At 38.5% G+C, this 27,416-nt stretch overlaps 1 protein-coding gene across 2 annotated transcripts in view; it reads left to right on the top strand.

Moving 5' to 3' along the window:
* Window positions 1-27,416, top strand: part of FAM171A1 (family with sequence similarity 171 member A1) — a 93,499-nt gene that overhangs the window by 52,677 nt on the left and 13,406 nt on the right. Inside the window, exons 1-5 of one of the 2 annotated variants that reach the window (XM_074900209.1) lie at window positions 3,674-3,782; window positions 3,895-4,122; window positions 9,537-9,629; window positions 14,609-14,767; window positions 19,734-19,910. In XM_074900209.1, the coding sequence (XP_074756310.1) occupies window positions 9,587-9,629; window positions 14,609-14,767; window positions 19,734-19,910 (379 nt within the window). In that variant the 5' untranslated portion in view covers window positions 3,674-3,782; window positions 3,895-4,122; window positions 9,537-9,586. Of the gene's footprint in view, window positions 1-3,673; window positions 3,783-3,894; window positions 4,123-9,536; window positions 9,630-14,608; window positions 14,768-19,733; window positions 19,911-27,416 lie in introns of those variants that run through there. The other variant, XM_074900208.1, reaches the window with a different exon arrangement.

A 27,416-nucleotide genomic window follows, 5' to 3' on the forward strand; every position in this document is an offset into this window, starting at 1 on the left:
TGAATATTCCTGCTGTAGTAAATAATAGGAAGCACAACAGTATCACAAATCTGTGAAAGAATGAAGCATGCTTCTCTTCAGCACTTCGCATTCTCTGAGTTCATCTTACTCTGCAGTGCTTTCAGTTCCTTGCTTCCATTGTGTTCCCCACTTACTGCAGATGTCCTTCATTCTCTGAGTCCATGTGTCTTTAATTCTCTGTGAGCTCCTTGCTCTGGCAGGCTGTAAAACTCAAGAATAATATATCTGCTTTATCCCCACTGTTTTGCTGAGAGTACCAACTAAAAAGTTTGCCAGATATTTTAAAGACTCTCTTCCTTAGCTAATAATGAGTCTTCTAAGCAGTTTTTCTAATTAAATACTTATTTTAGTATACCTAATGCTTCAGCCTACGACCCCCCTATTGATTTGAGGTCAGACTGATCTTGGATCACTTGCTGTCATTACTCTGCTCACTTCTTTCCCTTTTTCAGTCCTCCTGTTCCTCAAGAAGTGCCTGAGTATCTCCTAACAATTCTGAAACTTACTGTGTAGGTTTTATAGTAGTCTCTCGTTATAGATTGTTGTCATCACTCACTGTTTGAGAGGAGATTTTCTTCAACAGTTTCTCTCCAGTTTAAAGCTTGTAATCATTCTGTTGCTGTGGAAATTACTGTGATAATGAAGGTTTAGCATTCATGACTTCACTGCTGCATTAGATAAGAAGAAAAAGGAGCTGTTGCGTGGGAGAAAGCCCTGAATTAACCAAGTTGTATACATTTCACACCTATGTTAGGGAAGATAACATATGAAAAGGAAATAGGGTTGTTCAGGCTGCTAGTATTTTCTCTATGTTTCAGGAAAAAACAAGTCTAAATATTAATAAAGAGGAGAAAAAAAGCCCAGTGTCTGATCTAGGGACTGTGGTTTGGAACAGCAGTTCCAGTCCATTGCCTTTCAGGACATCAGTCTTCCATCTTGGGTGATGGCCTTTGTAGTTTCTGTTTGGAAACAGGATTTTGGAAACCCTTGTTCTTCCTTATCAGAAAGAGAGAAGGATGCAGACAGAAAGCTTTATATAGCTGTAGAGTGAAGGATAAAGGCATTTCCTACTCATGGCTAGCTCTTGTTAGAGAAGAGAGAGCAGGATTTGTGTATGCAGGAAGAGTTTTGTTTATCAGTCTTTGTCTCTTGATCAATTTTAGTAGCAGTCTCTATTCTAGAATTTTGGATGTCCATAAGGAATTAAATAGATTTGATACTTCTGTTGTTTTCTTATCCTCTTCCTTGATTAGTTTTTAATGTTCCAGAGCTCCTTCGTTCCTTTTTATATGTGGTTGTTTTAGAAAAGGCTAAACTTTCATGTTACTGAAATTGCTAACCACAATGTTCAGCTTGTCCTGTTTCCTTGCTTTTTCTTTAATGCATGACCCATTATTCTTAACCGCATCTGTTCTTCAGCATTCTTTGCTAGGCAATTCAAAGTGGGAAACATTAACAGCACAACTATCTGGCTTTGGATCTAAGCATATTTTTCCTTCACATTTTGAAAATAAAAACTTACATTGCTTTTTGCCCTCACGTTTGTAAATCCATGTACAGTTTGTAAATACATAAATACATATGTGTTCCTCCTTTGATTAATGTGGCTGCCTTTCGCATGCACAAGATTTCACGTTTCTTGGTGGTCAAGGCAAGGTTTCTAAGGAGGCATTCTGTATGTGCACACCAGAGTGTATGGACACTGCTTTTCTTGACTACTAAATGCAAAACTGGGAACAAGTCCAGAATCTTTAATAGCTAGAATGTATTTGATGCTGATTCTCTGTAAACTGGCATCCTTCATTGCCAAGTTCTAAAGTGAGGGCTGCGATGATGATGAATTTCTCTAATGGGGTTTTTGTTCAGAGCTGCCTGATATTTATATTTTCTGTACCGTAGGGTTCAGACAGAAGGTGTCCGCATATAAACGGGCCCGATATCTCTCTGGCTGAAATGCCCTCAGGATCGAAGTGCTGATATTTTTGTATTAGAACCTGACACCCTTTTAAAATTTTATATTATTACAGTATATTTCTCAGCATACTTAGTTGTGTCCTTTCACTATTGAAATTCACAACAGAGGTTTTGTTAAGTTCTTCGTTGTTCTTGGTGTTATGCCTTGCTGGCTCAGGGTTTACACCAAAGTAAGTTTTTAAAATCCTAACACTGTAATAATAGAACAGTACCACCAGTACTGTTCTGTAGAAATCAATGTATTGTTTTTAAATATATTCAAAAAGGAGGTCATACCCTCTTTTCTGGGCAGCACATGAAAAAGTTGCACGTGGAGTGTGAGCATCTTGTTTGTTAGCAGCTGAATTACCCTGACACAAAAAGGGAGTTTGCAAAATATCATCTACTACACTGGGGAATGGAGTAAGCTGAGATACGGGAGTTCATGCAAGAACAACAGAATTTCCAAGGATGAGGGAGAGAAAGGGGAGAGTGAGAGAGAAGAGAGAAGAAAAAAGAGGGAGGTAGGTACTCATTTAGGAGAACAAGGTGACTGTAAACAAAAAAATCCAAGGGGTGGTTTGGTGGAGACATTGGACCGTTGTTGGATCTTTTCAACACAGCATTGCTAAATGCATAGTCATCGTTCCTGAAGAAAGACAACAGCTGTCTCTTTAGAGCATGAGGCAGAGGAACTAGTGGAGGGGCAGAAAAATAATCATAGATATAGAGGAATGCCTTCCAGAGGGACTGTCTTGCACAAGCCACTGCACTTTATGTAACAAAAGCCTGGTGACACAATGCATGGTTTAGTCATAGGAGTGCCCTGGAGTGGACAAATATTGTACATCTGGAAACATTTAAACAAGTAATTAATTTCTGGAAAAATGGCAAATTACTCAAGGAAAATGTAGTCCATTGTGTTAGCTTCTGACTGCATATCTACAAGATGTATGATTTTCCTGACTGCCTTAACCATCAGTTCTTTGCTTCTCATACCCACCAGTTGTATGTGGGGACCAGTATGGTAGTGTCAGGGCTGACAAGCAGATACCACTAGGGGCTGTGACATTTTTGCCCCTTTGGAAAAAGGGGCAGTGAACAGAGAGGGAGGGTGGGAAGTGTTCCTCTCTTCCTCACTGCTAGCATTCTGCATCCCACCTGGTCATCCTGTGCTTTGAGGACAAGGACCTGATCCTGTGGGATTTCACCACCTTGGTTAGACCCCACCAAGGAAGTCCTATGCCACCTGGGGCAATCTCTCCAACTGGGGTTCAAAATCTCTGACTGTAACACAGCCCACTTCGTTGCCCACTTTCTTCCTGGGCTTCCATCACAGCATATTACCTCCATTCCTGTGCTACACAAAGAAGAGAGATGTTTTGAGGAATGGGTAAAGGAGCACAGCCCACTGCCAGTTTTTCCCTCTCCCTGCTGCTGGTGGAAAAGGCTGTCCAGAGCAGAGGCACAGAGAGGCAGGGACCTTACAGAGAGTTACAATGTTGTGCTGTCTATGAGTAATAAATGATGTTTGATAGCACACATATTTAGAATTACAATGCTACTGTGAGACTGACATGTTGCCCATCAAAAGGAATATTGCCTGCCCCTGGTGATATGCTGCCCAGCTGTTTGTGAGTCATAAGTGGAATATAGATGCCTCCACAGCTGGAGTTAGCAGTAAAGTCAATAATTCAGGACCCGGTCTGGCTTGTGGCAGAATCTGCAGTGTCTCTAAAGAGTGACTGCCTGAAATGGAGAACTGCAGGCCAGGACAAGAGGTCGTACTTGGCACCAAAGTGTCAGAGGTTAGTGCTGAGCCTGATGTCTTTTTGATCATTGGTGTGCTAGCATGTTCTAACTGCTGCCTCCTGCAGAAGCTTTTTGGACGATAATTGCTGTGGTTGTTTGTCATTACAGAAGTAACGCTGAAGGTCCATGTAAGTGATGCCAGCACACATCAGCCAGTAACTGAAGCCTTCATTGAGATTTTTACCAACCAGATCTCCATTGCATCTGGAACCTCAGGAGCAGATGGCACTGCCTTCCTCAAGTTTCAGTATAAGTTGGGCAATCAGCTGATAGTGACTGCTAGTAAACATGCATATGTGCCAAATTCTGCACCATGGAAACCTGTAAGATTGCCTGGTAAGAGATCTTTATTTTTGTTCTGAGGTAAGATTTTGCATCTAAAGGAAGTTACACAGTTTTGTATGATGTGTTTTAATGCTTGCTGTCCTGGGTGGGAGGAAGAACATCTGTGTGTTTCAAAAAAAAGCAAGGTTTCTTCCTCAGTTAAACTGTGGCATCAGGGCTATGCAGAGATGTGCTCTCCTCCTGGCTGTCCTTGATACTGTGCTATGTCAGTTTTCAAACAACTGTTGGTGCTCTTACAGCTCCACAAAAAATACAAATCTATTCCAGATACTTTTCTTTATGGGAACTCTGTTTCCAAGTGCTTTGTTTCGGCAACTATAATGTACTCGTTCATTTCTCCCCCAAGGTGTAACAACAACTGTTGCACTTTAGGCTGTAGTGTACGAAAGAAGTTCTGACCTTTCAGTTTTTGGCTATGTCCATAGGACAGTTTTAATCTGCAGTTATGTTATCCAGATGTAAGGATTTTTTCTAGCTTAATTAGCATGGTTTGTTTCTTCCACAGGCAAACAAATATAACAATAATACTTGCATATTAGTTTTTATCAGAATGCCTCAAAATTTTATGGGAAGTGGGAGACTTTTTGTTAGTTGTACAGGAGGGGAAACTGAGTCATGAAAACTATTTCTGTACTGCTAAATAAAACAGATCAAGAGTGACTTTCAGACCAGGAGACCTAACATCTAAATGAAGGCCACATCCCCAGTTTTTATCTGTCTTTCCTCTAATCCCCAGCCACAATTAGGGTGAAAGTAGTTTGGGAATAGTCTGAGGCTTGTATTATACCCAGATGACACCTAAATATCACCTCAGATTTGTTAATTAGCTGAGGCCAAAGCCATGCCACATTTTAAGTGCACTAATATTTAAATAGTACAAATGATACCAGGGCAGTGTTCAATCCCATGCCTTGGCTCTATTTTATTTGTTAATGTCAGCATAGCCGGAAGGACTGTGTGAATTGCCACAAGGTCAAGCAGCAAATATATTTTCATATGGGAAAAGGAACTTGAATCTCTTCAGAATTATGCTTTAGGCATTTCAACATGCTGTTTACTTATCTGAACTTGCTTGCTTCAAGTAAGATAGACTGACTTCTACATTTCCTCTACTGTATTCTTCCACATTTTCCAGCTACTTAATGGAGCTGTAGTGAAGACTGAGTCAGGCTTTTAGGTGCATGGTGAACAAATAAGAAGCAACTGAAATGAGTTGCAGCAAGGAGAATTTCAAATTAATAAAAGGGAACAGTTCTTTACAGTAGTAGTAATCAAAGATTGGAACAGGTTTTCCAGAAAGGTTGTGAAATCTCCATCTTTAAACATACTCAAAATTCAGCTGGACACTCCTCTGCTTGGTTGAAGCAGGTGACTTCCAGAGGTCCCTTCCAACCATAATTGTTTTGTGGCTGTTTAGAAATTTCCTTGATGTTTCCTTCTGTTTGAATAAGATGAATTGCAGCTTCCTCAGCATGTTTCATGTACTTCCTTAAGACACAATCATATATGATTAAAGCATGCAATAACCTTTTCTTGCCTGAACCTTTTCTCACCTTGTGTCTTATATCTTTCTGACTCATACCCTGGATCTTTTGAATGTGACTACTCTTCCATGGCCTGGAGGTTGTCTGGTTAGGTTTTTTGCTTGTTGCTTTTTCTTAAATACTGATTTTTAGGGAAGGGAATCAAACATGCCATTATTGTTTTGGTAAGTCATTGAAGTTTAAAGACCTGTAATCATATACAGTTTCCACAAAATCTCTTTCCACAGCTGAAATGTGAGCTTAACTCAGAAAATAGATTCCTTTCACCTCTGATCTTCCTGCACTGAAACTGGTAGATACTTTGCCATTGATTTAATTGGGAGTAGAATCCTTTTCCTTTTTGTACCTTGAACTTAATCCTTTCTTTGATTAAAGAAACAACAAGTTACAACTTGATACACCCCATGTAGATTTAATAGGGTTGTTCTTTGAATTATTCCTTAAAAGGGACACAACATAAAAGATCAGACCCAAGATACTTAGACTGTTATTTTCTGTGTTGACTAAGATACCTATAGTATTTTTAGAAAAATTCCAAGAATTGTTTGCATTTAAATGTGCTGTATTTAAATGCCTGTCATGCTTGTAGCCAGCACAGTATAGAAGTTTTGAAAACCATGGAAGTTTTGTTGTTGTTTTTAATCTTGGTTGAATGATGGGGAACAGGCATCACATTTAAATCTTGATTCTACAGTGTGCAGTCTGGGCACATGTGTACAGCAGGATCCTTAGTTCCCGAAAATGCTTTTTTAACAGTGCTACCAGTTGTCACCTCATAGAGCAGATACACCATACGGAGTAGCATTCTACCCACAGCAGTGGTTTAAGCTGATATGCTGTCCTGTGTGCTGTGGTAAATTAACTATAGACATGTTTACTTCAAATGCAGAAATGATAACCATGAGCAGGGAGTAGGTTTGAGAGCTATAGGGTGATAATGTTTGAAGTACGGTAACAGCACTTTGCTGAAAGATCAGGATTCTTCCATCACAGTCTATATACATTAGTTATAATCTTACGCTGATAAGCTGTGCAGCCACTGAACTCATATTATTGTAATATCTTTAAGAGGTAAGCATCAAGGGTTTTCTGTTTTCATAATTCAGCAGAAACGAACTTTTCTTATATTAACAAAAATAATTACTAGCTCCTTACCACTTAAGCAGGAGGATTATTTATTTACATAGTAATAAATGGTAGGAGGAAACGATTAAGATCGCTTTTTCCATTAAACTATTTATCAGCAGAGCCATGACTCCACTTATTAACAGTTCATTAATTTAACATCACTTGAGTTGTTGAAGTGTTCATGATGGAAGTTGTGATCATCTATCTGCTCTTAGCTGTGCGTAGATTTTTCTTTGTAAATAATTTGGAAGATAAAAAATTGTGACTGGTAGTCCCTATTTAAGAGGACAATTTGGGAGCAATGTGTGTGATGGAGAGAGGGAAGTTGCTGAGGCAGCACAGTTCAGACTAGTTGGTAGGGTCAGTCAAAGCAAACCATGGTATTCAATGCAGTAAAATGTAATTTTAGGAGCAGAGGATGCTCGTAGTGTTTCTAGGAGAGGAGAGCTCATCTCAAAAGCAGTGACTCTGCAGAAGACTCTGTGAGTCATGGTAGATGAATGATTAAAAATAACGTCCCAATGCAGCAATGCAAAAATGCAGAATAATCTGATCCCTAGCTGTAAAATACAGTAAAGACTGAGAAGATGATATATAGTATTTCAGAACTTGTCCTTGGTGTGGCCACTCAGGGAAATGTGTGTCCAGTTCTGGATCCGTGCTTCAAGTAAAATGTTTAAAACTGCAGGGTTATATCAGGAGTGCTTAAAAGATTGGAGAAATGACTTACAGGGAAAGGCTTGGAAGTGCTTAATTTATTTTCTTCACCAGAGAGAAAGTTCATGGGGTAATTTGATCTTAGTCCATCAGTACCTGCATAGAGAACAGGAAACAGGTAAGAGAATTCTTCTGTCTAGCAGGCTTGTATAAAAAGAAGATCAAATGGCTGGAAGTCTAACCTCAATAAATTTTGATGGGTAAAAAGACACGTAGTTTAACTGCCCTCATAATTATTTACTAGAACGCTGACATTGCAGTGTGTTCTTCACCACTGGGCACCTTTAAAAGAAAATTGGATGGTTTTTCTGCAACATTTTCTAGTTTAAGCACAGCTATTGGAACTGAAGCTGTAATTAATTCAGGGGAGGCTGTAGTTATACAGGAGTAAAATTGGATCATCACAGTCATCCTGCTGGCCTTAAAAACTATGACTTTCTGCCTTTGTCATGCTGAGAAAAGATTGTGCAGAAAAGCCCAAGGGAAGTTTTAGAGGTTATATATGCATTATAGTCTGGCATATATGGAAGAAGATGTTGGTGTTTTTTATTGTGTTGAGCTCCCCAGGGTGTCTAAATTATATTAGCTTTCTTCATACAAATTAAGTTATTGGAGTAAAGACAAACAAATTTTGTAATTGTGTGGCCTTAGTGCTACTTGCAGTAGGCTTTTATACTTACGTTGTTTGATGTGTAGATCTGTTTCACATGTAGAGCGTTGAAAAGAAAATTCTCATCTGTACTTGCAATAACATGATTTTTTTTCTAATGTTCATATATGTTGTTAAGATAATCTTTTAGATGGTGGCTCTTAGCAGTATGTTTCTCCTAGTTTCTTTTGCTTTCTCCAGTATTTGTCCCAAACACTAAAACTTCTGGTCTTTAAAAAGAGAATATTTCTTAAAACAGAAATAGTGTACAGTCTCTCTGTAGCTAACATCTGTATGGTCTCTTGAATTAAGTAATACATACTAATTGAGAGGAAATTTATGAAGCTCCAGAAAATCAGAAGATCTTGTGCTGTTCTGTTATTACTCGGTTCTGGAAATGTCTTCCTCAGCTCGTGATCATTTCAGAATGGGATGGGTACTTTCTTGGTGCATATGTGGGATGGTGCTCAGTTACCGAAAATTACTAGTCTTCATTAATCTCCTTCTCTCCTTCTATCTTTGAAAGCCATGCATGGACTGCAGGCAGGTCTACTTCTTACTGTTTTTATGGGTGTGGGAGTCAGGTGTGCTTGATGGCTAATTCCATACATATTTCTGGCCTTCTGAGTCTGAAGAACTTGGCATGAAATTACATCATGTTCTTCACTCTCCAAAGATGTGTGTGCATGCAGACACAGCCCCCTGCAAGGAATGTCAGTACCCAGTGGCAAAGGAGGTCCTTGCAGGTACCTTTCTTGTAGCAGATACCATTTATCTGTCCCCTTTCACACCACTGGTAGAATGACAATTCTGATATATATATATATATATATATAGCACTTCTATAGTGTAGGTGGCGACTTAGTAAGGACATGCTGTATTTTAAAGCAAATTATTCAGGCTTATTCATCATACTTTGCCTCTATGACTATTTATGTAAGTATCTCAAAGTATTTGAAAGTTAAGTTTCATTAAAATCTTCCTAAAAAGTATAGCTATTTCACAAAAAAAATAATTTAGTCAGACTGAGTTAGTGTTTCACTCCTCTTTATGTAATGACAAGTCTTTCTGTGGAGCTGTAACCCAAAACCCTGCTTTATACTGCACTCTTACGTACTTTGAGCTACCATGCATGACTTGTAGGAGTCAAAGCATAGAACGTGCTGTTTAGTTCAATAATAATTATCCTGGAAATTTAATTATTTGGTTTAGAAAATGCATGTGGTTTCTGTCACGTATACAATGTGGTTTTCATTTTTTGGGTGGCCTGCTTTTGCAAAAATGTAGAAAAAAGTAAGTGCTGTTGTTGTTGGGTTATGTTTATAAGAATTCAAATATATCCCACTTAAACCACTTCTCTCCCACAGTGTTCTCTTCACTGAGTCTCGGCCTTCTTCCTGAACGCTCAGCTACACTAATGGTCTATGACGATGTAGTCCAGATAGTCTCAGGATTTCAAGGTATGCTGATTTTGGGGAGTCAGATTTGAAATCTGAGTGACACTAAACAAAAAGCCTGACAGCCCAATACTTTCTGAACTCTATCCAGTGGGTGAGACTGGTATTTCGTGGGGAGTTAACTTCTGAGTTCCCTGAGGAATGCTCCTCTGTGGGATAGTTTTACCAAATTGATTAATAGCTAAAGTCATCCCTAACTGCTGTGACTAGGGAATTTGAATAACTTGGTAATAAACAAGTTTGGACTTTGTGTGCCATTTGAGAGAGCTAGAGATTAAATTTCTTCCATTATCTGTTGGATGTTTTTTCATCTAGCCTCATTTAACCATTCTTGCAGTAAACATTTTCTGATGTTCTTATTGTTTAAGAATTTTCTCTGATTGTATTTTGTTTCTTGCTTCCTACTGTGGATGCCTTAGAAATGTAGGGTATAGAAAAATTGAAAATTTCTCATATTTGCATTGTTGTATATCCTATATAAACTTGCTTTTCTTAAGTACTTCCTGTGGAACCCTTATCAGACTGCCTGCAAACGCACATGCTATAAGATGAAACCCACTGTATTGGAAGACTAAAGTTCGAATCACCTTTTCATAAGGCCAAACACAGAAATTAAAGCAACTGTAGTATCAGTCAGATGAACACTGTGTTTTCTGAATTGCACTGTAAAAAATAAAATGTTCATCAGACCTAGGTGTCTGACCTAGCTTAGCCCAATTGATGTGATAGCTGAGGTGAGTCTGTTAATAAAAGAACAGAAATTTTTAAAGATACTTTGATGAGCCAAAACAAGGGGATATCCTTCCTGTGAGCACTTTTCTTGAACATAAAATGCGTCTTATTCATGTGTATTATGATTACCATCATTTTAAACTCTGCCAGATAGCTAATAAACTAGGGACTACTATCTTCAATAATATTCCAAGATAACCTTGTTTTATCTGAGGGAATATAATTCAATTATGCCTTCCTGACATCTTTTTTTACAGTTAGAAACCATCCAGACACAATAGGCTTTTCATTAATGATAGCACTAGATACAACTGGAGCTGAAGAAGCACTAAACAAATTAGGTAGCTGGTGGAACACTCAGAAGGAGCTGGAGAACAGCACAGCTTCTGTACATATATTCTGCACTTTGAGAGCTGACATTATCTAATGGGGTAAATTAGATGGACGGTGAACTGTGTTAAAATGCAAGGGATTCCATTAGACAAAACGTGAAACGTTTACCAACAGTATTCTACTAGCATGGGGTATTAAATACTCTTATGCAAATGCATTAATATTATACAGTTGGCTTTAAAAAACCAATCTTTTCATCTCTACAGATTTCTTTCTTCAAAAAAATAGGGATATTAGAGGGACATTTAGCAGCCAAGTGACACTCAAATATTTTCCACATAACTTTGCTCCCTTCAGTGAAGTGATCCAGTCTGTTCACAATATATTTAAATAAACAAATAAATTAACTGATTCTGCTGGTATAGAAGAAAAAGAAGATAAAGGAAGAAAGTGGTACCCAGAATATTCTAAGGGTTGAGATTTGAACTCTCGGTCTTGCCCAGTAAAAATTATTTTACGTGACCTTTTCGTGGGAATTGTCTTGTGATGAAACCTAAATGAAAGACAGCCTAGACATTGTACCAGCATTTGAATGGAGCCTTTCTAGTCTCGATCCAAATTCCTTGTGGCCTAGTTTTCTTGTTTATTTCTCCAGTTGATTTCCCAGTAATTTTGCACTACTTCAAAAGAGCTGATCAGGTGTTACCCTAGTGCAAAAATGAGAACAAAATAGAATGCACTACTAGAAACAGGCTGGGAACACTGGGGTTAGAAGGCCGGGAAATAAAAAGCCTGTCTGATACAATAAATTACCAGTTGTTTTTGAATAACTAATCAAGCAAGCGACTTATGCAATTGAGAAGTTTGTCTGAGTTGATGTAGCCAGCTTCATTTTCATGATGGCATTATAATCCACTGCTGTGCTCAGTCAGTAATTGCGAGGGTTGGAGCTTGCCAGCCACTGGGTCATTTAAGTTATTTAATACCAGCACAGTGACAAGCTGAACTTCAGCATTCAGTGAATGGGAGGTGTATGGGTACCCTTTGTCTGCCTCTGACATATGAGCAATCAGAGCATGAATTGATGATACTTTAGATGTTACTTCACATAGATTGCAGCTCAAATGTCAGTGTTGGTGCCACATGTCACACATCCACGTGACAAGAGCTGCCTTACGGGGACTCCTTGAGATGGTTACGTCTTCAGGTGTGCACTGGCAAACTGGAGCTGACAGCATTTCAGTCATGGCCAGTGTGTTGACAAGAGGATGTTTAAAGAAGATCAGTGCTCAGCAGTCCTTTACCTCATGGCACTCACTAAGTGGAGAGAGCTCGCATGTCAATATTATACTTGAATGTGTTTGGGTTTTGTTTGGGTTTTATAAGTCATATCTAGACATCTTCAGTAGTAGAAGCAATACTAATAATACACTCTCAGTGGTAAGTGTTGACTTGTTAAAAAATACTCTTAAGAGTCTGGTCAACACAAGTCTTTCTCTCCATTTTACCACTTCCAATTCCTTCATTAAGTCTATTCCCAAACATATACCTTAAATCCTCTATGACCTCTGCTAAAGGAGGTCATTGGATTATCTTCTAGCAAAGTGGTGAGAGAAGGCAAAAGCCTTGGTAGCTGCTTCACTCACAAACCTTTTGCTGGTTGCTCCTGGTCTTCTGCCCCTTTGAAGTCTCTTGCTGAGTTTGGGGAGACTCAACTGAGGAGCCAAGGGTAGAGTCAGGGTGAGTGGCAAGTTTCAGCTGGATATCAGTATCAAGGAGTTTGTTAATCTAGGGTGTGAATCAACTACTCTGCCCTGATTTGTTCTATGCATATGCACTATCTACAGAGAAAGCTGCTTCTTCCACCTTCAAACTTTCATCTGAGGTGATTGCTGCACAGGTTTCCTGCCAGATTTGGGTCTCAGCCATAGGAACACTTTATGTTGCCAGTCAGATTAAAGAAACTGAGATTGGCTTTCTGCGTCCTCTCCATCTAGTTAAAATTTGGCAGGTCCTGGCTCTCCTAGTGTTACAGACTCAGCAACAGTTACTTTGTTTTTAATTCTTAATTAGTTTGTCTCCTGGGAAATATAATATCGGTTCTTAGCAATTTGAATAATTCATTTTAACCAGAGATGTAGACAGCAGAAAATCCTACAATTTTACACTGAACTCTTAGTGATAATCTAATGATGGTTTCTTTGTTGTGGTGGGGTTTTTTTGGTTTTGTTACTGTGGATGCTTATCTCTACAGGCCGTAGTAGCCTCCTCAGCAGTGCAGTCAAGAGGTTCCCAAGGGCTTGAGTAGTTCTGTCCCAGAGGCACAGCAAACTACTACAGTACTGGAGATCACTCAGGAGATAAGTCCTCCTCAAGTTCACTGCAGTCAATTTATTTAGTCTTTTATGTTGTTTTCCACTTAAGCCTAGAAATTGGGTAAGGGAGATTGCTTTCCATTTCACACAGGTGTTTAATGACTATCTTAAACATGTAAGGAAATTGCCAGTCTTGAAAGCGGTAAACACATGTTTCAGAAATTAGAAAAATAGTTTTATAGCTTTTTCTTGCAGAATTACCAGAGAAATGACAGCTAAACAATGATCAGCTCTGGAGATTGTTGCCCACCTACATAGCAATTTTTGTTGGCTGATACAAAGTTTGTTCTGTAGAATTTTATGTTTGCTCGTAAGTACAGCTCCTGCTAGAAAATAGTGCAAGAAAAGATTCCAGTCTCCTGGTTAATGACACTGACAGTTAACAAAGCTTAAGAGTTTTGAGTAAAGCTCTTTAATCTTTCTTGAAGTGAAGTTACATGTAGCCTAAAAGGTCTGCCAGAGACTAATAGGGGAAAAGAAGCAAAATTGTTTTGAGTTGACATCTTTGAACCGTGTAATCAAATGTGAATTAAGAAAAAAACTGCTTGCCTCTTGATTTTGTGCTGTGTGGGGAGTGTTCTGTGGGTATGCAAAATGAGCTCTGGAGAATACAATAGCTTTTGATTTAAAAATTAATTTGCATGTTGCACACACAAACTTGCAGATGGAGTCTTGCTGTGTGTTGCTAAACAGTATTAATGGTGAGCATCCATTGAAAAAGACTATTGACTTTATAAACTGGGATTTAAATGAGACATGAAATGCTGTAGTACATGAAACAGTCTTAAATCATGTTGCAGCAAAGACCCTTCAATTAACACCTAGTGATCTTGAAAAAGACACTAAAACTGCACAAGACAGAGGAAGAGAGAGAAATCTTAAATGCCAAGTAATCTGGTTCTGTTTAGATGTGTTTTTTGCATGGGAGAATATGGAAATTCTTTTCACCCAAGCTTTGTCAAGTAAATCTTTTTATCCAGTGATTTAAATAAAAAGCGACTATTATCTCAGTACTAGAGATAGTTAACATGGCCAAAGCTTTGTAAAAATTTTATACAGAAATTGCTCAAGTTAATTGGGACTATGGGTAGAATTGTCTCTTAGAAAATTACTTTAAAGAGTATAAACTACATTTATCTGACTATTTCAGGAGAAACAAAATTTAAACAAATATGAGGAACCGAATGCTTTTCTAAGCTTTTACATGACCTACCTCTGGACTCAGTTTTAGTTTAAATTATATTAATTAAAAGAAGTGTGTAATGCAATTGGAGATGATCTGGGGAAATAACATTGTCAAAAAAGCTTCTGATACTAGGTGTCTTCACAATTTTGCTCTGTAATACTTGCTTAAGAATAATGCCAACTGCAAAATAAATGTAAAAATACTGGTTTTCTGCCTCTTTTATGATAGTCTTCTGATGTCTCTGTCCTCAAGCTATTGCAATTTATAATGAAAAAAAATGTAAATGTGCTTCCATAAATATGAACACCTAAATATTCTGTTCGCATTGGATATAAAGTCACTTTTAATTTTCTTAGGTGCACGGACTCAGCCACAAGTTCACTTTCAGAGAAGATCTGTGAAATTACCAGAGAACACTAGCTACAGTGATTTGACAGCATATCTGACTGCAGCCAGTTCACCCTGGGAAGTGGACAGCTTTCCTTATTTGCAGGGGTTAGATGGAAATGGAACAGGTAACCCACTCCTTTAGTTTTGCTCTGAGTTCATATTAGTCCAGGGATCCACTTTTGACCATGTAATTTTTCCTATTCCCCATTCCAGCAAACATTCTTTAAAATTTGGCTGATGTGATAGGTTCAACTGCCCTATCAAAATGCTGTTCCAATAAGCAAGAGAGCAAGGTCCACTGTCCTTTAAATCGGACCACTGAATAACAAAGATGAAGACTCCTAGGCCTTGAGAAATCAGAAAAGTTTGTTATACTTGTAGTTTAGAGCTAAATGTGTCACACATGCATGTATAAGAATGGAGGTTAGCATGAAGGGACAAAAGAGAATTTAACTTGAGGTAGCCATAGAATTCTTGTCCATTTTTTTTTTTCCAAAAAATAAAATGCCATTTATCAAGGATCTAATACTCTGTTATTTCAACCAAGAGTTGTTTCAATGGCTTTGTTAATACTTTTGAATCTAGCTTTAGCCAAAGATGTGCAAATTCATCTAGCACCAAAGGGAAAGCAATGACAATTCGTAGTAAAAACACAACCACTGTTAAGTTCAAAGCTGTAATACATTTTTATGATTGCAACTGCCTGTTGGTTGAAATAATTGGTGTTGTGTAGGCTAGGGGAAGATAGAATTGGACACAGAAACCTTCAAAGTCTTAAAATGCTGGTATGAAAAGGAGAATAATGTTTCTTCTCTGTCTGTATTTGGTTAGAAAGCAAGCAGTGGACTTGCAGTGCAGCAAGAGAGATTCAGACTGGTGATTAGGAGAATCTTGCTATGGTGAGGATAGCTTAAGCCTAGGATCAATTGCTTGAGGGCATTGTACAGTTAGATAATCACCTGTGAGGATGGCACAGCCCTAGCTGAGCCTGCTTTGAAGCAAGCTAAATAACCCCTTGAGGTCCCTCCCTGCTGTTTCTCAGGATGCATTTGCTTGTGATGTGTTGATCTAGGTGACTTTGAATGCTAGGTCATGTGTGTAAACTATGTACTGAGCTTGCTAGCTTTTCCCTGTAAGGAAAAAAAAAAAAAAAAAAAAAAGGCATACTAAACTTACCCTTCCCTTTGTACAGATCTGAATACCTCCTTTTCTATTACAATTAGAAATGTATCTGCTGCCTTACCCCAATCCTTCTGTCTGCTCCATCTCATGCTATCTCATTCTATCTGTCATTTCCCTATTCTCATCTTCAACCTGCAGTTTTCTCTGGCTCTTCATATTCAGACATGATCAAATATCTCTTTATCTTTTTTAAAAATAAAGAATGCACTTGATCTTACTCATCTGTCTACTTCCTTGTCTCCTTTCTTTTTATCTCTGAACCCACTGAAGAAACTGTTGACAGTGTGTGTGGGATTGTTCTCTCCCAAATCTTTCCTTAGTACTCTGCAACCCAACTTCCCACCCTTGCATTTATTTAGTGAAAACAGGTCTTTCCAAGATTTCAGATGATCACCTTTCATGGGAACTACACAACCAGGACATCATCTTTTTCCTGTTTTACCCTCCTAGCCTCCTACAAAACAGATGAGTGCACCCTTGGTTTTTTAGTCTTCTGTATGCTTCAATGACAAGAACCTTTCTACTTGAGCATGGGGAGCCTGGATTTGACTTTCATTAGCCTTCAAGTAAAAGTATGTCACAAAAGACCAAAATGACCAGCAAAGAAATTAGGTTTAAGAGACTGAGAATAGCCTTGTTTTCTGAATACTGTAGTATTCGGTATGGTATAATACAGACTACAAATACAATACATTTGTATACGCACTATAGTATAGGTGAAATGTCCTCTGTTTTTAGTAGAAGTTTCTCCTGCTGCGGAAACATGAAATTTTAAAATCCTAAACCTGGATTGACTTCCTTTTCTTCATCTCCAAGCAACTTGGTGAAGATTTCCCCTGAAAATCTTTTGAAGGAATAAAAAATGAAATCACCACTTGCTGAGGATTTTTTAATACTTCCATTCTCAAGAGAAAAAGAAAAATATGTACAAATTTTAGAATCCTAAAAGAACTTCGCATTAATTTTCATGGGAAAGTTTTGAATGTTCCTGAACACTGCTTCTTCTCCCCTCTCTCCCACCTCTCCTCCCCCCCCAGTTACTTCTCTATTCTTTCATGGTTTATTTACATGTCTGTAGAGGTCTGTAGAGGTCCTCCCATTTATTTCAATCAACTAAGTTCTCTGGCTAGTATTTATCAAGAGTGACTACAGTTGTTTAACTAAAACCTATTCTCCACTAGTTCAACGGTTTTCACAAAATCCCAGCTGGGTGTTGAAGTAGTAATATGGAGAAGTGAAAATCCATTGCATGAATCAGCATGTTCCAAACATAAAATTTCAGAGAATTTAGCTACAAGTAGTGACATGCTTGTATAGTGTTAGATTATTGTTTGTATTAATCACTAATTGGAGAGCAGTAGGATAGTTTCATAAAATCTTGTCCTTTTAGCTGACCTAAACAAAACTTTCAATCATCTGCAGTAATGGACCAAGCTGGCTAATAACCATTGCTCCTGCTGGTTTCATAGGCTGATTGTTTCTTTATAAACAGTCAAGTCTAAGTCACAGTGGATTTTCCTCTGATTATTTTTAGAGCTCTTTACAGGTCACCAGATGTCAAAAATGACAAGAAATAAATGAAAGCTGACATTTGTTGAACTGCATTCCCATTTAATCTGTGCATGTGTTTATCAGTTTCATAGCACGCGAGAGTTTCATAAGCATTGACTTTAATTTACCTTCACAACAGAGAAAAGAAAAATGTATCTTTTTAATGAGCATTTACATACTGTGCAAGGTGGCAAACTGAAGGATTATTTCTTCTTGCCAGAGGTCAATGGATTTCAGAAATTTCTTCATGTTCTAATATAACTTGTTCAGCCCAGTACTGAGCAAAGTGTCAGTGCATCTTAAGTAAAAAAGATGCAAACAGTGTTTTACCATGTTTTTTTCTGGGGCTAAAAATTCAATTTTACAGATATTGGGCAGATAATTCTTTATCAAGACAGTAATGAAAGAAAAATTTTAAATCTTAAATACCTAAAAATAAGTAAAATATAAAACATAATTTAATCTTAGATATTAATCTAAATGTTTCTAAAATCTGAAGTTATACCTTCTATTATCAGGGATTTGTATATGCCAGAACATGGTCAGGTTATGATACTTAGCAAGAGGAATTTATTTCTTTGAAACCAGCCTGAGAAACTTAGTGGTCCAGGCCCAGTGGCCTGAGGACAACCATCAGTCTGACAGAAGTTACAGGTGCATGGCAGAGGCATTGAACGATCAGGAATAAAGAAACGTCTTTTTTCCCCACCGATTCCCTCCTCTATCTCTCTGGTTTATATTCTAAGGCTGTAAGGGGATGATATTGTGCACCATTGGAGCCTATAATATACAAATGCTTGGGTAGGCTGACAACCTTCCCCTGTGCCCTAGCTGAATTTTCAAACCTTTTTTTTCCTGTTTTTTTCTCTGTTAGCTCTGTGGCTTTCTTATATGGCCATCTTCAGAGTGCCTGTTTTCTCAGCACTCTAATCCCTCTGGAACATATGCTTCTGCCCTTCCATTCACAGTACGTCAAAGCAGCGTGTATGCTCTTTGCATGTCAGCTGTGCAACAGTGACACTTGCCTTGAAATCTGGGGAAAATGTGCATCATAGTAAATAAAGCACATGCAAAGTTACTTCTGGTTATTTACCATGTCTTCAGTTTGGCACCTCTTGCAAAATCTGAAGAACTTCGTTCTGTGGAATTTTGTCTCTTTTTTACCTTCCCTTTGCCACTTCCCCACCCCACCCACTTTCCTGGTGATGTCTTTACTTTGGTGAGCTGTTACTCAGAGACACCAAATTTAATAAAGGCCATTCCTTGAGACTTACTCACTCTTAAAAAGTATCATAAAGGTCTTAATGTTCTCCCACTGTTCCCTCGAATGTACTCATCCTAATGAACACTGTCACTGAGATACTGCGTATTCCTGAAGACCCCTTGTTGTGCCTTAGTGTGGCAGGTGGCATACCACTGTTGGGTGCACATATGCTTTTACAGGCTGTTTATGCTGATGCAAGGCAGCAGAATGACAGGAGGGGCAGCACCCTGCTCTCTGCCCACCGAGCACCCCTGTTCCTTCTCTCAGATTAGCCCCACAGCAGGAGGAGTGGCTGCACAACCCCCGGAGCCAGCAGGAAGCTGGTGGCAGGGCTGCAGCTCCCAGCAGCAGTGTCAACCCGGGTAGCTCAAGCCCCTTGCAAAACTGGAAGCTCCATCTCTTCCAGTTTAAACTACTGCCACTATTGCCAGATCTCCTTGGTTTTAAACCTCAAGCCTTTTTCCCCTGAATACATATATATGTGTGGTATTTTTCCCTGTCATTGTTTCATTTGGTTAAATGGTTGAAGGGTTTTTCAAATCATGTTGTCATGAAGTAATGTCCATTGGCATGCAGTTTAAACATAAAGAATATTATCTTACATAGGTAAGAAGATGATACTGTGTATCCTAATAATCCATTTAGCTTGGTTTATTTCAGTGAAAGGCCAAAGGAGATATATCCTGGCATTCTTATACATATGACCAATCATCCTTGCAGTGTCACTGCATGTTTGGATGTTTGTTAGCTATCATATGGGTATGTAAATCTTTAATAAAGGCCTGTGAGATTATTTTTTTTTGGCCATGATTATGGTTGTGATAATCGTGCATATTTATTTAATATGAACTAAGATGAGAAAATATATGCAGGAGATCTTTGCATTGTAGTTTTCTTCAGAATTTTCCAAAATTAAGTGAAACATACAGGAGCATATATGCCTGTCGTCTTGTGAATTTTGTAAGGCAGGGAGGATTACCTACTACCATCCCTTGAGAAATATGTTGGTGCAGTACTGCAGTCATGGACCACATGGGTGTATCTTAAATTCTGGAAAATTCTGCAGTCACAATGTTAATTCATTCTCTTGGTAGGAAACAGCACTAGGTATGACCTCACCCCTGTCACTGCCGTCAGCGTTCATCTCCTCAACAGCGATGGGACTCCAATCCCCGTGAATGGCCCCATCTATGTAACAGTGCCTCTGCCAGCAAATAGCAACTTGAAGCACAATGCACACGTTCCAGCATGGAGGTTTGACCAAAAATTTGGTAGGTAGCGTCTCATTGTGATTCCCTAGATGATTAATATCTTGCAGCATTTATGATGTTAGTATATTAAGGTCTTCACTGCAGTGTACAGAAATCTGTTTTCTGTTTAAAAGGAGAGAAGACTGAGTGTTATTGCTCAAGTAATATATAGTATATATTCAAATATAATTGAGTAGTATTGTGTGCCACTTCTAGAGAAAAAATTCTGGCAAAATGGTACATTTACAATTATTAAATATTTTATGTGGAAACTATCTTGATAAAATTTAATTTTACCCACAGACTGAGAAACAGAGAGATATTCACTATGACATTGAATTGGAAGTCTGGAGAAATGGAAACTAGCCTTATCTTTGTCAGCAGCCAGCTATCTGACCTTTGGTCTATCTCTTGTCTCTAGCTCAGTTTCCTGCCTGACAGATAGGAAACATAATACTGACTTCTTTTGTAAATCACTTTGAGATTGACTAATACTATCAAGAAGGAAAGTATGTGTAAAAGATTTTTTTCAAAAACAAAGGGAGCAAGCAAAACTCATGGAAAATTTTGAAAGAACAGAATGACTAATCAATATAAGCTGTAAAAAGCACTCAGTTTTTTACATTGCAGGATAATGTTTGCTGTTGTGAACATGAATTTTTTCCACAAGTATGTGGTTTAGATTCTCTATTTTTGTTTTGATTTGTTTTTTCATTGCTTGCTGGTATACCATGCTGGCCTTCTTTACACCTTCAAAGTGTAAAGCATTAAGGGATGCGTAAGTTTTGTCCTAGTGATTCCCCTTCAGTTATTGCAATGTGCCTTCTAAAGTATGTACCAGATGGTTGTTAAGAAAAAGTGAAGAAAGAAGAATGGAAGGTGAGAAAGGTAGATGCTGTGAGGAAGAGAGAAAGAAAAGGAGAAGGAAATGCAGATCTGTGTAGACAATTGTTGGGCTTTTGTCCCTGCAAGGCAAATGTTTTGAGCCAGTTTATGATCACATCCAGAAGCAGAGCAACCAGCATGAAACCAGTATGTTGGAGGAAGGGAAGGGAGGAGGGGAAAGAGAGGGGGGGGGGGGGGGGGGGGATAATGTTTTTGCTTCCTTCCTGCCTCTGTTTACTGAAAAAGGTGATGTATTTTCAAACAGCATGCCTATAAATCTTGTGACAGAAGTTGGCTTTATTAGAGAGTAAACCAGTAGCATTTAATGAAGAATAAAATTGAATAGTAGAGAAAGAGCGCCATGAATGGATTCAAGGTTTCCCTTAACTGTAGAAACAGCACTTTTCTTGTGGTAGCCTGGCAGTCAGTTTCACTACATTCTTCCTGAAACTGATTTTGATTTGTGATTCTAGAAACTATTCTGTTTTCCCTGGTTCAAAAAAAGATGGGAAAGACATTCACATTTACTTTCTCCACAAGAAGCAGTCCAGCCCCAATCCTTTCTGTCAGCTGTGTTATAGCTGCAGGCTGCCTCATTGCTAGTTACTCACTGCTAGTAAAATGGTTCTGATTTTGATTATGGAGCTTTCTCATTTGTGGCCAAATTTCCATGCCCCTGCGGTGGAGTCACAAAAGCTCTCTCTTAGTATAGAATATGGTTTTCACTTTTGTATATAAAGAGCTAGTTACCCTATTTTGTGCAGTATATATTAGTATATATCAATACAGGTTAGTTAATTAGTGTTGCAGGCTTGAGGCTCCCAATCTTGAGACAAGTCCAGCTTTGTTTTCTTCATGATAAACTGCTGGAGCACTTGTGTTATTAGGAGTGGAAGGCATGAGGACCACTAAACAAAATGTGTCTTTGTCAGGCCACTTAGCTTCACAAAGCCATGGAGAGGAAGGTATTGAAGACGTTATGCTTAGGCTCAGGCTCACACTTCAGCTGAAGTAAGCATCTTTCCGTGCAACCGAAGATGTTGAACAAAGATGCATTTAAGCCCTGACTGCAGCATGCCAGTTCTAGCAGAACTTTGGCCACCTCCCAACCAATTTAAATTCGAGTAGCCTAATTTAATAAGTAGAGCAGCCACTCTATCTTGTGCGGGCTAGATTAGCACCCTAAGGGCTGTCAAACTAGCCATATGTAGCGTGAACATGGTGGTACCCTGTCACTCCCCATCCCTGTTGTTCCTGGACTGTGAAGGGAGGAGGATGGATGATGACTGGGATGACTCCATGCTGGAGAAATCTTTTAACTGGCAAATAAGTTGTTGTAACCCATTTGCACTGCCAGATCTGTGCCTTGTCAGGATAGGACCTCTAACCTCATTATTCTGATTTTGTCTTTAATTTCAGGAGCTGCTTTTTTCAGTGCTAGTGATGTTTCAATCTCTTCTTAATAGATTTTTGGTGGCTTAAGTTTTCACACTTGAAAACTGAATAAATGCCAGAGATGGAAAACTATGACTGTATTACCAGGCAATAATGCAGTGCTTCTCTCTAGCCTATTAGCAGTACAGTGGGTGCTTGTTCATGCAAGCCACTGTTTTTGTTTAGAATCCATGTGGTTGTCATCATTACTGCATGAAGTATAGTTTCTGCTCTAAAAAGCAGAAATACTTTTCACTTTTAGAGGACAGAGTGTAAAAGGGACAGAAATACTACAACTATGTTTTAATCCTTAGGATCTCATACATTTTGCTGAGTTTGTGATGTACTAGTATAAACCCAGTCGTGTCTGATTGGAAGTGCAGAGATTTTCATAGTTTCTACAGAAATTAGGCATGTTTGCATACTATGGCAGCCAAAAATAATTAATGGCTTTTTAGGATGTTTACCATAAACAATCTGTATTTTCATGACCACAGTTTCTGTCCTTGAGAGAGAACTGAGGAGAGAAGGGGGAGAAGCAGCATAGTCTGCTTAAGGCTGAGGGTAGCTCCATTGACACTGATGAAACACACAGCCAGAAAAAGCAGGCTGACATCAAAATAAGACAATCTGCTGCATCTATTTTATACCGTTCCAAATGAGATTTTTCATTACAAAACAAACTTACTGCCTTGCGTGCACAGCAAGCAAATTAAAGCAGTAATACCTTTTTGAATAATTAATAAAATGAAGAGCAATTATCTATGCCCTGGAGAAGTTTTAGGGTAAATGAATGCATCCAACCTTGTTCTTGTGTTGAAGATGCACTCTAACACCTTCCTCTGCAGCATTTCTTAGTGTTGGTAATAATAAGCAGAGATGCATTGATGTTATGGAGACATATACACTAAAAAGCAATTTAATCATTCTGTGCTGTTGACATACCCATGTCTCTCTCCTGTGTTTCACACTACTGTGGGAGAGTGGTTTATTTCATACTAAACACTTAAAGGTTTGAAGATAGAGGTGTGGATTCTCAGTTTTGTAATCAGGATTGCTCAGTGAGGTTTTCTGGGCTGGCTTCCCCCCCCCCAGCGCTGTCTTGTTTTCCTCAAAATCTGAAGGGTCTGAAAACCTTTTTTTTCCTTTATCTGTAAACAGATGGTTGGGATCATGAGTTCCTCCCTGTATATTTGCCTTGATGTCAGTAGGATTTACAGCAATATAATTAATCTCTCTATTCTTGGACATCACATTTATGTCCACGACTTCTTTCTAGCTTTGTCATCTTCAGTCAGAAATGAACACTACAGATCCCAGTAGAAATGAAACTTTGTACCTTCTGTATCATTTCCTGCTCTGGCCAGCTGGACTGAATAACACGGCACTTGCTCAGCTGTATTCTCAGCCTCCGTTTAGATGGTTTATGCTTTATGTTAAGGTGTCTGTTTTTCATTTAATTCAGCGAGCAAATCTGTAAGACCAGCATGCTCCATCTTAAGTTCTCAGTTTCATCCCATGTGGTATGGAAGCATCATGTTGCACCTAGACCTCTAGATCCACATCTAGAGCTGTATGAAAGACTTTAAAATATTACCAAATATTTCAGAATGTATAAGATGAAAGTGGGATTTATTCTTCAGTGACAATATCAATGCATCTGCTAGTTTATTAATCCCACCAAATAACAGGAAAATATTTTCAACGCTGTTTTCAACCTTGTGTAGCAAATTATTCTGGATCGAAGGGGTTAAACCTCCACCCTTTTGCTCCTCCTTCTTAAAATGTGTTATTGCTTGTGCACTATGTGTAAATGAAGTTCAGAGTACTGTTTCTCTGTTCTTCCTCCTCCCTGAACACTTGATGCACGTCTTTGACGTGACCTTGTTGTCTTTAAATTATTGGCTTCTTTGCAGAGGAGGATGTTTCCCAGTGCCTGAAATTTCAACCATGTATTAATGTAAAGCGATGGCAGAATATGGAGAAGAGTGTCTTGGGAAACTCTTTTTATAGCTTTATAAAGCACGATACTTTATATACTCTGCTGCACTTGGTCAGTGCTTTCTGACTGCATTTAATGCCATAATAGATTCTGAAATATATTTGAAAGTCTGGTACTTACTTTTTCTGGATGATGTCCTGCCTTCAGTGGTAAAATTTCCATTGATTTTTGCAGAGTCAGAATTTCCTTATGTTCCTTCCTCAGCAAAATGAAGACAATGTTTTCTGTGCTCAAAAGTAGTCGTATGTATGACAATATCAGTACATGCTTAAACTTGACTGCAGTATGGTTTTGCTGTATTTCATGGAGGTGAAATGATGCTTGGTTTTTGTTTATCGTGTTTATAGGGAGAGACAGCCAGCTACTGTCAGGGAGAAAACATAAGCAGGTTACTGTACATATACCAGTCTAGTTCACTGTGTGTTATTTGTAAATAAGATTATTTCTAAAAGTCTCTGACTTAGGCTTCCCATATGGTAGCAGTGATAATCCACCTAAAGAAAAGATTGACTTGTATTTTCATAGTTTAAAAATTAAACATATTCATTTTTGTTGTGAATTTTGTTAACTTCTGATTGCCACCACATTCATACACTGCATGACAGACAGAAAATAGTAATTTAACAAAAACTTTTGCATTCTGCTGCTTGATTTGACAGTGTGTATGAGTACATTCCTTTGAACTTGGATAGATGGCCTGCATTTGGACTACATGCAACTGTGCACACGGCCTGGGACTACATGCACTTCTCCATGGGTTTTATTGGGTTTTCTACATATGAGAAACGGACATGTTCAGGAAAACACATGGTCTCTCTCCAAAACTTTCATCTTAATATAATCAGATCCGCAACATTTTGTTCCATATCAGATTCACTGGTAATACAGAGATTGCAAGAACACCAAGCCTCCATAAAGTTCGGTTACACTATTTACAAGTTCCTTGACAATTTATTTCCTTTTTTATCTAAGCTGTGAAGGTTAAATTATTCTTAAAGACTAAATACACTGAGGAATATAGATTTTTAATGAACTGCTCTCAAGGAATTTTGTATTTTATGTTGCCATAGAAATAGCAGCTACCAACCCCAGCTTTTTACCATGTACGATGTCTGCATAATAGGTGCAGATATAACTGCAGAGTAGTAGACAGACCTCAGCATTGAAAGGAAAAGAAGCTCTTCCTCTACTGCTGCACAGTGTAGCTCACTGAGGTATGCTCTCACTATCGTGATTCCCCTGGAGAGGTGTAGTGGATCACAAGAGGCAGTTGTGCTCGTTTATCAATACATGTGTTGTTTTTAAAGTGGATGTTGTGGCTTACACATGTGAAAGTGATGTGAGCAGATTGTTTGATCCTTTCCCCACCTCATATACCATCTGGGTTGCATTTGTGGCAAAACAGACATGGTATGGCATGGTGGTGGAGCTTAAGAGGACATTGAAGGAATCAGGTTTACCAAAGTGTAGAGGTATATATATGCAAATAATTTATTATTATGTAGTCAAGGAAGTAAAACTGGAAACAAACGTTTTGACTTCTGGGAACAGGTTTTAATAACAGACTATATGTTGTATCATGTGGATGGCCCTGTAGCTCTACCTACAGAAGGTATGAAGTAGAAGGTGGGAAGAGGTGGACGTCGAAATTTCAGAAGTGAAGAAAAGACTATTGTGCTTGTGCAGCTGCTTGAGTTGGAGAGGATTTGGAGATTGGTGGAAGTACAGGCAGGAGTGCATAGAGCAGGAGTGTGAAGTATCTGGGTGGGGCTGGAAGAGGCTGAGGAGGACCTGGGACAACTTTCCTTTGTAGCCTTGGGATGGTAGGTCAAATGTCAGTGTGTATGTGCTTCCACTTCCAGCTTGAAAAATAGAAATTGAACGTGAGCATGATGTGAGGCTGAATGAAGGAAAAGGCATGCAAGTGTTTTGAATTCCCTTGTGCTTTTATTTATGACTTGTCCTAATAATTTTGTCAATAACTGACTGTGATTAATAATGTGATAAAGTGAATGTTAAAGGCATTATCTTTCATGTACACTAGTAAATAGGGATGGTGGTTCAGCAAGCATAACTAAGCTTTCCCTTTTTGAAATAATTATTCACCAGTAATTAAGTATGGAAGTCATTTTCTTGAATAAGTCTCTTCCAGCATTCTGGAAGGGAGTGCAGAGGGAACTAAAGCAATGCCAGCAGTTCTCTGGACAATGTGCCCTCCCTTCTGCCCAGACATAATTAAAATCATCAAATAAAGAAAACTGATGTGTTCTTTTGTTAAACGCTTGACAGGTGATTTAAGGGGAAAAATGAGCAGTGGTGTCAAAATGACAGAGCTTCTCAAACACTAGTAATAAATCGAACTGTTAAACTTCCTTGTAAAAATCTTCAAGGTATGATGTTAAAAGTGTTTCCCTTACAGTACGCCAGATAATGGTGGTGCTTCTAGAACAGTAGCCAGATTTAGCACTGGAAGGCTTGTGTAACAAAATCTGTAAGAGTGGAAGAATAACGAAGGTATGAGCTCAGAGCAGGGACGTTTATTTTTTGATGTTGCCTAGCAACTCCAAAAGCAAAATTGTAATATTAACTTAAATACTATGAATTTTTAAACCCATGTGTACTGGAGGGGGGAGGGGAGGGGAGGAGAGTAATCTCTACCAATATTCAGGAAGGAATTTTTCAACTTCTAATTTCAGTGGCTTTTAGGTTTTTAGAGAATGAACAAAAGTAAATCGAAAAAACCCACCCTTTTGTAGTAAAACTTCCCATGCTGATGCAGGTTAGAGGTGATTTTTTGTTGGAAGAAGAAATCTGATAAGCAGCTTTTAGCTGGTAGAATGAGAAGTTACAATTTATGTATGTCAGAACATGCTTTAGGAAGTTATTTGCACAACTTGCCCTTGATTAACTCTCCAAAATAACATTGCCATTCGAAGTGTCTAAATCAATGGCTTCTAGAAGTACTGTTAGTATGTTTTCAATATCCTTTGCTGTCCCATGCTCCGTCTGATAGAAACTTGCCTCATTCCTTTTGACACATGTATCTCCATTTAACTGAATCTCTGCCTAAGCAGGGCAATCTTACAAGACATTGTAGACATCACAGAAGAGATCCATGTCGAAAGAAAAGCACTTCTTAGTAAGGAATATTTATTTAAAAGATCTATGCTATTAAGTAGTATGGTTAAAAGTATCTTTCTTTACTT

The sequence above is a fragment of the Athene noctua genome, chromosome 2 (genome assembly GCF_965140245.1).
Source record: "Athene noctua chromosome 2, bAthNoc1.hap1.1, whole genome shotgun sequence".
Taxonomy (NCBI): Eukaryota; Metazoa; Chordata; class Aves; order Strigiformes; family Strigidae; genus Athene; species Athene noctua.